The sequence below is a fragment of the Geotrypetes seraphini genome, chromosome 10 (assembly GCF_902459505.1).
Source record: "Geotrypetes seraphini chromosome 10, aGeoSer1.1, whole genome shotgun sequence".
In the NCBI taxonomy this organism is placed as follows: Eukaryota; Metazoa; Chordata; class Amphibia; order Gymnophiona; family Dermophiidae; genus Geotrypetes; species Geotrypetes seraphini.
The window spans coordinates 28,522,774-28,535,935 of NC_047093.1; the positions used below are offsets into that span (position 1 = coordinate 28,522,774).

At 40.8% G+C, this 13,162-nt stretch overlaps 1 protein-coding gene across 2 annotated transcripts in view; it reads right to left on the reverse strand.

The window, feature by feature from the left end:
* Window positions 1–13,162, reverse strand: part of SUMO2 (small ubiquitin like modifier 2) — a 38,340-nt gene that overhangs the window by 10,320 nt on the left and 14,858 nt on the right. For both annotated transcript variants that reach the window (XM_033961274.1, XM_033961275.1), the window contains exon 3: window positions 4,240–4,311. In XM_033961274.1, coding sequence (XP_033817165.1) covers window positions 4,240–4,311 — 72 coding nt within the window. The remainder of the gene's footprint in view (window positions 1–4,239; window positions 4,312–13,162) is intronic.

Consider the following 13,162-nt stretch of genomic DNA (forward strand, 5'->3'; position numbering starts at 1 on the left):
CCATCAACCACATTTCCTGTTTGTATATAACCACTCCCATATTTAGTTACCATATTTACTTCTCTGTAAATTTTTCATTCGGATCTCCATTTAATCCACGTTTTCTTCTGTAAGTACATTTTCTTCAAAATGTTTATAAAACTTTCCTTTAAAAAGTATAAGTTTATGTACTTTTATAAAGTTTGTTTTATTTCTTTTATTTCCTTCATAGAATGTTGGTTTTGTATAGTTCCATGTGTATGCTGTAGCATGTGTAGTTCCAGTCCGTTGTTTTTTGAATCCACTTCAAAGTTCTAAATTTTAACTGTAAGTCATATTATTAATAAAATCAATTCTTATATGGTGAATATTTTAGTAAAGTATTAACAGATCTATACATACTCATTTTTCTCATTAGGTTTTCCATTAAGATGTTTAGGATGTCATGGGTTGTTCATATTGGTCCAGAAATTCTTGTAGTTTTGTTGGATCTGTAAAATTCAGAGTTTTATTTGCAATAGTGATCTTCATTATTGCTGGATAAAGGAGCCCATATCTAGCCCCTAAAGATTTCAGTTGTGGTCTCATATCTAAAATTTTTTTCCTTTTTAATGCGGTTTCCCTCGCAAAATCAGGGACAATATGTATTTTTGAATCTTGACATTTGAGATTTTTATTTTCTTTAGCTAATTGACAAATTTCCAGCGCTTGTTGATGTCTCAGTAGTTTGAATATTAATGTCCTTGGTACAGTTTGTGAAGTTTTCCTTTGTGTTGGTATCCGGTGTGCCCTTTCGATTTCCAGTGGTGTTTTAAATTTTAATGGTAGCACTTTAGGTAGAAAGTGTTCCAAAAAAGTAATAGGATTATTTTTTTCTACCCCTTCCGGTATTCCTATTATTCTTAAATTATTTCTTCTTTCACGGTTCCGGCTGTCTTCAAGGTCTTTTTTAATTTCTTCTACCTCTTTCCATATGATTTTGTTTTGTCTTGCGTTCAGATTAAGTTGTTCAAAGTTATCCTCTATTAGGTTTATTCTGTTTTCCGTCACTTCCACTCTTTTAGTTAATGCTGCTGCATCTTCAATAGCTTTTTGTAGTTTTTTGTTGCTGTCCAGAACAATTTCTTTAATTTGTCTTAATTCTTCCATTACATCGAGGTTGTCATCTGATGGCAGTGGAGCTTTTGAAGGAGTGATGCTTGGCTCCGGTTTTGATCGTTTATTACTTCCTGTACCGGATCCTCCTGCTCCTAAATCGCTTTTGTTCTGTTTGCTAGACGTCATTGTCTTTCAATATTTAGATATTTTTCTTTTGAATTTTGATTTTTTTTGTAGTAATTTCAAAAATTATAGCTTTTGATCATGGAGCTATTCGTTTACCCGACCATCGGAATGCGCGTCCAAGCCACGCCCCCCCAAATACACTTGTTTAAAAAAAAGCTAAATGAACTTATCTTATATGGTGGTAACTCTGCATTTGAAGGTCACGTGACAGGCAACTCTGTGTTATAAAGTGCTTGTGCCAATTATAAAAGACTCCCGGAAGCTATAAAGTACAAATCTTCCCTTCTACTCGAGTTTCGCACTGGATGCTTCCTCAGGAAGGGATATTTTAGTTTAGCCACCAGGGAGGGACCAACCCATACTGCTCAAAAAAACATAGAAAGATGACGGCAGAAAAGGGCTACAGCCTATCAAGTTTGCCCACTCTTCCGACCCACCCCATCAAGTCTGAGTGCTAATGACCCAGTTCCTTAACTCGACCCTCTTAGGGATCCCACGTGGATGTCCCATTTATTCTTAAAATCGAGCACGCTGGTGGCCTTGACCACCTGCACCGGAAGTTTGTTCCAGTGATCTACTACCCTTTCTGTGAAGAAATACTTCCTGGTGTCACCATTAAATTTCCCTCCTCTGAGTTTGAGCGGGTGCCCCCTTGTGACCGAGGGTCCCTTGGGAAAGAATATGTCGCTTTCCGCCTCTACACGACCTGTGATGTACTTAAATGTCTCAATCATGTCTCCCCTTTCTCTGCGCTCCTCAAGAGTGTAGAGCTGTAATTTGCCTAGTCTTTCTTCGTATGAGACATCCTTGAGTCCGGAGACCATCCTAGTGGCCATTCGCTGGACCGATTCAGCTCGAAGCACATCTTTACGGTAATGTGGTCTCCAAAATTGCACACAGTATTCCAGGTGAGGTCTCACCATGGTTCTGTAAAGTGGCATTATGACTTCAGGTTTGCGGCTGATGAAGCTTCTATTGATACATCCCAACATTTGCCTTGCCTTGGATGAGGCCTGCTCTACTTGTTTGGCAGCCTTCATGTCTGCACTGACGATTACTCCCAAGTCCCGTTCTTCTGAAGTCCTAGCTAGTGTTTCTCCATTCAAGGTGTAAGTTCTGCATGGATTTCCGCTGCCGAGATGCATGACCTTACATTTCTTAGCGTTGAAGCCCAGCTGCCATGTCGAGGACCAGTTTTCCAACGTGATCAGATCCTGTATCATACTATCCTTGAGATTGCTTTCACTTACTATATTACATAGTTTGGCGGCGTCGGCGAACAGTGTTACTTTACCCTGAAGCCCTCGGGTCAAGTCCCTTATGAATATGTTGAAAAGGGATGGTCCTAGGACTGAGCCCTGCGGCACTCCACTAGTCACCTCCGATGTCTCAGAGAGGGTGCCGTTGACCACCACCCTCTGAAGTCTTCCACTCAGCCAATCATTGACCCATGCAGTTAGCTTCTCACCTAAACCCATCAATTTCATCTTGTTTAATAGTCTACGGTGTGGGACACTGTCAAATGCTTTACTGAAATCCAAGTATACTATGGCCAGAGACTCTCCCAAGTCTAGCTTTCCTGTCACCCAATCAAAGAAGCTCCAACTACTTGCTTTGTTTGCCTGTGTAGTTGGAGCAGTATGGCTTGGGGAGAAACTTAGGTGCCCATCCACTAATTTTGAGCTCCAGTCCCTCTCCCAAAACAGCTGTATATGACTATGCCACTGAATACAAAAATAATTGTGATGTACATATTCCAGTTAATAAATTCAAAATAAAAATTTTCTCTACCTTGTTGTCTGGATATTTTGTTTTTCCATCATCTTGGTCCCAGTTTCTGTCTGCTTTTTGTCTATCTGCAACTAATTCGCTTTCCAGTGTCTGCTGTCCATTTTTTCTCCTCTTCTCTCTTGTTCCATTTCCTCCTTCTTATGCCTGTCTACAACGTATTGATTTTTCCCTTTCAGCTTTCTTAACTTTTTTTGCCTCTGTTCTTGCCTTCTTTCTCACCCATTTCCCATCTCACTCCTTTCCCAGCCTCCTATTTCCTTCTATCTACTCCCCATTATCACATTTCTACCACTGTACTCACTGCTCTCTCACTTATCTTGTCATCTCCCTTTAGACCTCACCCACATGGCTCATCACTTTCAGAATCCCCCTCCCTCTCTCCACTAGACAGGCTAAAACTCCCTGTCCCTTTCTTTCCATCCCCTGCCTAGCATCTTATCCAAACTCTCTTCCCTCCTGCCCTCCCATGGGTTCATCTCTCCTCCTCTATCCCCATTGGACTCCACCTCACAATCGCGTACAGATGCAGGAAAGCACTTGCGTGAGGTTACAGTGACCGCCGGACACTTATGGAGTGGACAACTGCATTCAGACCGAGGGCCTCAAAATAGTACCTGGTGGGCCGCATGCGACCCAAGGTCCACAAGTTTGAGACCGCTGCTGTAGAGTGAATACAAATAATTTCCTGACCCTGAACAATTTTTAAGTGCAAGAACTATGTAATAGCTGTGCAAGAAAAACACAAACTCAAACCCATGCTTTTTATGACTTCTATGGCTACTACCTGTGTTCCACCCATCCCTATATCCTCTTCAAATCTGGTCACTGCCATAATTAGTATTCCAAGAACCCAGCAATGATAGGTTTTAAATATGACTATTAGGGATTACATTTATACAATAACTACAATTTGCCCTCCCCTTATCCAGAAGCCTTTACAGCATCCATTGCCCCAGCCAACCCAGAAAGTAGATGACCTGAACTGGGACAGTACTGCCACAGCCACTGGACCAACCCAAATGTGCAGAGCACACCACTTAGAGAAGCTGAATGCTAACCAATCTGTGCCAAGTGCTTCCAGCAACTTGTTTGCCATTTTATCACTTACAGTGACAAATGCGACAAACTTCAATTACTACCTTTGGCAACCCATGCTATAAAATTTTCTGCCAGAAGATTCCATACCTGTGCAGGTGTGTCTGTTTCGTTGATTGGCTGCCCATCAAACCGGAATCTGATCTGCCTCATTGACAAACCCTATATACCAAAGAAAGCAGGTGAAGTCAGTATGGATTACTGTGGTTCATAAAGTAATGCACATAGCTTTGCACAAAAGGTGATGTACTTCTGGTTACCAGTGCTGCCCAATTCACTTCGGGTGAATCGATTCAAATTGTTTTGTCAAAAAATAAAATAAATAATTTTTTTAAAACAAACAAACAAAAAAAAAAAATTTGAACTTATCAATTCGTCAGCCCCCTTGCTAGAGACCTGTTCGGGCTTTCCCTCTGCTACCAGTGTCCTTCCATCTAATGTAACCTCTGGTTTTGCAAAACTGGAAGTTACATCAGAAGCAAGGACTCTGGTGGCAGAGGGAATGCCCAAAGGGTCTCTGCATGCAGATCAGCAGCAGCAAGGCTCTCCTCCCTAGCCAGGCAAACGCGGCAGTAGCGAATGTGATTCACTACCCTGCTGCTACTCCGGGCGTCTTCTCTCCATTTAGCCACCCAAGCGGAAACAGGAAGTTTTCACTGAGGGAGAGAAGACGCAAGGAGTTGCGGCAGGAGTGGATCACTAAATCACTACCATCACCGGCAACATGTTGTAACGTCAAAATAAAGGTAGATGGGAGGAGAGGGAGAGATGGAGGACAATGGGATTTAGGGAGGGAAGGAACAGAAAGGGAGAGAAATTGGACACAAGGGATGGTGTAGAGGGGGGATAGATATACTGGATAGGAGGGTAGTTAGAAAGAGATAGGTAGAGCTGTTGGGGAAGGAGGGAGAGATGCTGGATGAAAGGGTAGTTGAGAAAAGGAGAGATGGTAGATCTGGGGATGGTGGGGTCCATCGCTGCATCTATGGGAATAGAGATGAAAAAAAAATGGAAAGATGCCAGACCTCCAGGGGAGGGAAGAGAAATAGAAGGGGAGGAAAGAGATGTAAGATGGATGGTTAGCACAGAGAAAGAAGAAAATGACAAATGGGCAAGAGAACCTATCAAGCGAGTTATAAGAAGACGTTTGTTGCAGAGCCTGGGACCAAAATTATTTGAATAATGACTAGACAACAAAAGGTAGAAAAAATAATTTCATTTTCTGTTTTGTGATTACAATGTGTCAGATTTGAAATGTGTAATGTGTATCCTGCCAGAGCTGGTATTAGACTACGAACGTGAGCTAGGATTTAACTGAAAGAGGAAAAGTCTTTTATTTTGTTTACACCACAGCGCCAGTGTTGATGGAAGAGGGCAAAATGGGTGGAGTGGGTAAAGAGGCTATAAAATAAACCCACCAGGATGTTTGAAAAAACTAAAACAACAACAACAACAAAAAAAACCCCAAAACAAACACCCAATTGGGCAGGAAAATCAAATTAAAAAAATCGATTCAATAGGCTTAATCGAATCAAAATTTTTCTTCCTGAATCGGTCAGTACTACTGGTTACCATAATTTCAGCTGCTGAAAGGCAAAGTAATTTGAAACCCTGAAGCTCTAGAACTGTATTCCTGTACAATATGTAATAAACCTGCTTATGGTTTTATGAAAGTTACATTATATACAGACAGTTCCCTAGTTATGGACATCCCACTTACCACACCCCATCCTTGTATCATCACTATGTAAATATAAAACAAATACTGTTTACTCTTAATCTGATCTTCTAAGCTTGGATCCCAAGTAACTCTCTTCAAAAAACAAACAAAAAAAAAAAACTCCCACACACCCCACCATTAGCATCACATAGTTAAGAAGGAAAATTCAAGGCAGCCTCCATAAAGTTCATTAGAACTGTTAACATTAATACTCCATCACAGACTGAATTAGTCACGAGTTGTTGTTTTTTTAAAACGACATTTTACAAATGCAAAAATCTGGTAAAAATTGATTCAAGATATATTTTCCCCATTTGTTTTAAGCTCGGTCAATCTGAAAACATTGGAATTTGCAATTCTGAGGGACAAGGTGGTGTCAGGAAGGAAGCGCTTGGTGAGCTCCAGCCCGTTTTATTATCCTCTTTATATTCTTGTAATATGCATGAACAGGGAAGAGGAGGCAGTATACATTCCCTGTCATGCCCTGTAACAGACCCGATGGATTGCTATGCCGTTTCAGCACATTGTACTGTATCGATTGCCTTGCCAGTGGAGGAACCATTAATAGGGTACTGCCCCCTCCAGAGGCCGACATCACTCAGTCCAAACAGATTCTACCTCTGATGCTTGTGCTGATGAACCAAAAATAAGGGTTACCCACAATATCCATGCAGGCACGAGTTCTGTGGCAAGGCCTTCCCAGAAGATATGCTTAAAGTTGCGAGGGAACAAGCAGGACATTTGTCTTCTGCCCTCTCAATTTCAAGCTACCCCAAGCCAGTCATCTTTTCCCCAAAGCCATCAGATATTACTTTAAATCAGTAGTCTCAAACTCGCGGCCCAGGGCCACATGTGGCCCACCAGGTACTATTTTGAAGCCCTCGGTATGTTATTCTTCTGGAATGTTGCCTGCCTCACTGCTGTAACATCACGCAAGCGCTTTCCTGCATCTGTACATGATTGAGAGATGGAGTGGAGAGGACAATCGCGTATTGATGCAGGAAAGTGCTTGCGTAAGGTTACAGGAGTGAGGCGGTCAATGTTCCAGAACTTAAGGTAACCACTGGAGGCAGTGCAGCTTGTGTATGTGTACGTAATCTCGTGCTGGAGGTGAGAGCTGAAGGCGGTTGCGGACACAACCACCAGACACTTAAGGCACAAGTTTTCCATAAAACAATCATTCTTTACAATACCGAGGGCTTCAAAATAGTACCTGGTCTCTTGCAGTTGATACTTTGATAGTTTTTCACTTTCTGCATGTTGCACTCCTTTCAGCTGTGTATAGCTGAAATCAAAAGCAATTAAGGAAAGATTTATAAACTATAATGAGTTTTACCTCATGCAAAGTTGTCATCTCTTTAATAAGGTATTAACTGAATATTTAAGATTTTATTCCCACTCTCAGCTGTTGGACTGGCCATGGATTCTTGGGGAGGGGGGGATGGGAGGGGAACTGCTTATATTGTTGAAAATGTTATTTTCTGAATGGTACTACTGTTTGTATTTGCTTCTTACTGCTGGAATAATAGAAATCATTTAAACATTTATAACAAAACTATTTTTTCTGCGGCCCTCCAAGTACCTACAAATTCAAAATGTGACCCTGCAAAGGGTTTGAGTTTGAGACCACTGTTTAAATGCTTTATGGGACACGATGTCTGGTATGGAGAATACCTTGTCCCAAAAATTGTCATCAATATCAGCTCAATTTTCTGGGATCTGAGCAGGTCTGATAGAAAAGGTTTTCAACACTGAAAATATGTTTGAAACTTAGGAAAAGGATCTTCAGAGGAAACAAAGCGTTGTGCAGTGGTTAGAGCTACAGCCTCAGCACCCTGAAGTTGTGGGTTCAAACCCTATACTGCTCCCTGTGCCTCTGGGCAAGTCACTTACAGACCATGACCCAGAAATATGAAAGAGGAGACAAGCCGATTGTGTATTTTTAATGGGTATAACTAATGGGCAGACTGGATGGACCATTCAGGTCTTTATCTGCCGTCATTTTCTATTTTATGTTACTTAATCCTCCATTGCCACAGGTACATTAGATACATTGTGAGCCCACCAGGACAGACAGGGGAAAATGTTTGAAGTACCTGTGTGTTAACCACTTTAAGTGTGGCTGTATAACTACAAAAGGCAGAATACAAGTCCCAATCCCTTTCTAATTAAGAACAATGTTATTATATTTTCTAAATTCTCAATTTCAGTGGAAAATACTTCAATTTAGAGTTTTTCCAAGAGTTCCTTCTGTGGCACCTCATTATTTTTAAGAAGTATCTGAAAGATTAAAGTACCTAAGGAACTATACCCTCCGTTATTTCAAATACATACCACCTTTTATTAAGAAGTTGGACCACCTGCAGAGGGCACAATTAATTTAGATATTTCTTATGATTTCTTTGAATGTTACTTAATTGATTGAAGGAGATGAGCCAGAAATTAAACCTGCAACATTAATAGCAGTTCTTGTACTGGTCTCAGATCATGATCAGGCATTAAGGCTCTTTTTCCTACCAATACTCCTGGATTTATCTAGGACAAAGCAGAAGTTTCAACATAATTTTTTGAGTTTAAGACCACATGTGCAGCAACTGAGCACCTTTATTTTGGCTGAACTACCTGCGAGTATGTAATTAACCTTTTAGCTGCCAATGTTCCACAAGTGGAGCATATATTCAAATTGTTATATCTCAGGATTTATTGCCATCAATTTTGTTTAAACTGTGCAAATAAGAGAAGGCAGACATGATGTCTTCAGGAATGGAAAAAAATTGAACTTACAACTAGAAGACTCTATAATTCATTGGTTTTCCATGCATATGCTCCATCAAATGTTCTATCACTAAACTATTTTCCTATATGTTTTAAATGTATTACGTTACGACTGGTCATCTTTTCATGCTATATTTGCAGATATAAGTTTTGGCACATGCTGGTTAATGTTTTATTCACATGCTCTACATGGGAACTTGAACACAGAGTTCACTACATGTTTCTCTTTACAGAAATTTATAGTATAATTGCTGTTAAGTTGTCTATGATGCCTGTTAGATACTGTATTACGTTGGAGGAAACTGTTGCGTTACTGAAGCTGAAGATCTTGAAGAACTACCTGAAATAGCTATTTTACCAGTTGACGATACTTTGGAAGCATCCGATGTCAACAACAAAATGCTTTGATAAGTGACAATAGAATCGTACAACTTTGGCAGCTTTTCTATCTTCGAGTCAAATTGTCAACTAAATGGAAATGTGTTCTCAATTCACAAAAGCACTTTCTAGACATTATTTGTGGCACAGTGGAGGAGTGGCCTAGTGGTTAGAGCTGCTGTCTCAGCACCCTGATGTCGTGAGTTCAATTCTCACTGAAGCTCCTTGTTACTCTGGGTAAGTCACTAAACACTTCATTGCCCCAGGTACAAAAGTGCAGTACCTATCTAAAATATCTAAACCACTGACTGTATAAACCACACAGAAAAAGCATTATACGAGTCCCATCCCCTTTACTGGATAAATCTGCTGTCAATGGTCTTCTTTTGTAACTTTATTATAGCTGCTAAATATCAAAAGACCAAGGAATTGAACTATTTCATCTAGATTTGTGTTCACATTGGCCAATGTTTGCCAAGTATGTAGGTCTGTCATGTTCACCAAATGCTCAATATAGTCAGCACTCAGCTTCATAAAAATGTCAAAAGAGGTTTTGACAATAAACAATGGATTGATGTCCAGTAAGGACTTTAGCTTTTCCCGGATAAACAAATTGATGAAAGTTTCTATGTCCTTCCAATTCACTGGTTCAGATTTTTGATGCTTCTAATTGGCATACTGGACTAAGTATGTATCTTCCGAATCTAAATCAGCCCGACTTTCATTGTTATTCTGTGGATGAATTTGTACATCTAGTTGCCTACATGATTCACCTGGTTCTATTTCACCTAGATGATTATCATCAATGCTCTCCACGTCAGATACTTTCAAAGTATCAACATCTAATAGGCATCATAGACAACAGCAATTATACTATAAGTTTCTGTAAAAAGAGAAAAAGTTTCTGTAAAAAGAGCTACAGATCTGCCAATGTTCCATATGTGGAATGTGAATAAAATATTGAACAGCATGTACAAAAACAAACTATATATTAGTATATAGTATGAAAAAAAATGATGATCATTATAATACATTTATTTTAAAACTTTTTTTAATTGATTTTCCATAAGAACAGTACAAAACCTGAAAAAGAAAAACAATCTCATACTACTTAATTACCTCATTAAATTCCCACATCCCAATACAATATCCCCTCAAAATCCCCTTCAAAACACACCAAAAAATTGAACCCACCACATTCTGGGATAAAGCAGACCCCACAATCGCTACCATAGCCCCCAACAAATTCATATCCCAATGTCGAACCTTAAGCGAAACCTTCCTGAATGAGCTTGCTCCAGAAAAATCAAAACTCAGAATCTGCAGATCGTCAGATAAATAGTTCAACACCGAACTTCTCCAATTAAAAAAGCTCTGCAGACAACTAGAAAGAGAATGGAAAAAAAGAACCTAAAACACACCAAAATAGCATGGAGAAGCCAAATCAAACAATACAAGAACAAACTTAAGGAAAAACAGAAAGCCTACTACTCCAAAATGGTAGGCAAAGAAACTCTAGACACAAAAAAGCTATTCAATCTAGTAAAGAACCTCACAGATACCAAACCTTTCCTAGCTACACAAGGAAGCCATCCACCGACAGCCCACTTCAAAAACAAGATCACCAAGATCAAAACTACCTTCAACAATACACACCCACCTCGATGAGATAACTACAAACCCTTCAATAGGTGAAACCATTGCTGCAAACAGAAGCTGGACCAACTTCCCAGTAGTACATTGGTCAGATATGAATCGACTCTATAAGAAATACAGCCAAGCATCATGCGACCTAAATAACTGCCCCACCTACCCGATGTCAAACGCCTCCACCACATTCAGAGCTAGCCTCATGCAATGGATACAAACCACACTAACGGAAGGACAATTCCCACAGGACCTAGGAGAGATCATAATCACCCCAATTGTGAAAGATCACAAAGGCCCAATAGACAACCCCTCCAACTACAGACCCATCGCTTCAATACCAATATACGTTAAAATAATAGGTCTAGTTGCACATTTCTGGGCTGAGGAAGTTTGACCACATGACACCCTACTACCGGCAGCTGCATTGGCTGCCAATGGAGGCACGCGTAAAGTTTAAATTTGCCTGCTTCTGCTTCAAAGCACTATCTCATAGATATTGACTGAAAATTTCAGGATTATATGCATGTAAAACATAGGTGCACAATATAGCATCTGCATTGCTGCATACTATCCTCCAGATTCTATATAGGTTGCCCAATGTTGAATGCCCAAATTTGGGCATGGACCCAGTTGTGTGTGCAAACTAATTAGTTAACAAGCCATTAGCTAAGAACAAAGAATAGTGATATTGGGTCAGACCAATGGTCCATCTAGCCCAGGGGTCTACAACCACATGCGGCAATTCTTGTATGTGGCTGTGGCTCTCTAGGCCCTGACCCTTTAATCTCTTTCATAACCCCATGATCCCTCCCCCTGGGGCCTACCGAGGTACCTGGTGGTCCAGTGGGGGTATTCGTGGCAGGAGCGCAGCCCTCTCGCTCCTGCCTTCTAAAATAGCTGCCATGACCTCTTGCAACTGCTCAGGCATTTCCTGCAGTACCGCAAGCTGTCACAAGAGGTCACGGCAGCCATTTTAGAAGGCAGCCATGGGAAGGCAGCAGCAAGAGGGTTGCCCCTAAATATATAACTGACCTTTTCGTCTTCTCAGCCAACAGACACAAGAGAAGCTCATTTCCCCCCCAGTGAGAGGTTGTAAACTGAAAAAACACCATGAACATCTTCTCTCGCACCAAGCAGCATCATGGGGTAAAGACCTAGAACAATTGCTTTCACCCACTACTTATGAGGAATTTAGGAAATGTCTGAAAACACACCTGTTCCTAAAGTATCTAGACAACTGATCCTCTCTTCTCTCTCCCCTCTATAGCGATTAACTTGTTCTATTGATCACTCTCTCCTCAAAAATGGATTTCCTGTCCTATTAACCAACCCTCTTTCTTCCTCCCCTCTTAGTCAATCAATTTGTACCTTTGCTTAATCTTTGTAAACCACATAGAACTTCACGGTATTGTGGTATATAAGCTGTTATTATTATTATTATGTCTCACCAACTACCTGGAAGACCATAACCTACTTCACCCCTCACAATCAGGATTTTGAACCAATCATAAGAACATAAGAACATAAGAAATGCCCCCACCAGATCAGACCAAGGTCCATCTAGTCCGGTGCTCCGCACACGCGGCGGCCAAATTAGGTACTCCTTTTTGGAGACCCGACTTTACCGTATCCCTCAATATGATATGCAAGAAGGTGTGCATCCAACTTGCGCTTGAATCCCAGTATCGTAGTCTCCGCCACAACCTCCTCCGGGAGTGCATTCCAAGCACCCACCACTCGCTGAGTAAAACAGAACTTCCTGAGATTTGTCCTAAACTTGCTACCACTCAGTTTCAGGCTATGACCTCTTGTCCGTGTCACATCTGAAAATGTTAGCATTTCTGCTTCTTGGTCTATCTTATCAAATCCTTTTAATATTTTAAAAGTCTCAATCAAATCCCCTCTCAGTCTTCTCTTCTCGAGGGTAAACAGTTCCAAGTTTCCCGAGTCGTTCTTTGTAGCTCAAATGCTCCATTCCTTTGACGAGTTTCGTGGCTCGCCTCTGCACTTTCTCCAACAGAATTATATCCCTCTTGAGGTATGGACACCAGTGTTGGACACAATATTCCAGTGCGGTCTGACCATTGTTCTATAAAGTGGCATTATGACATCTTCCGATCTACTCGTGATCCCCTTCTTAATTATGCCTAACATCCTGTTTGCTTTCTTCGCCGCCGCCACACATTGTACCGATGGCTTTAGGGTATTGTCAATCAGTACCCCTAAATCTCTTTCTTGTTCGCATTTTGTTAATGTCACCCCCAACATCTTGTACTCATGTTCCTTGTTTTTCTTTCCTAGATGCATCACCTTGCATTTGCTTATGTTAAAGTTAATCTGCCACTTTGTCGCCCACGTTTCCAGCTGGTTCAGATCTTTCTGGAGATCCTCGCAGTCCCTTTGAGAACCAACCGCCCGACATAGTTTTGTATCATCCGCAAACTTTATTATATTACATGTTGTTTCCTCTTCTAGGTCGTTTATAAAAAT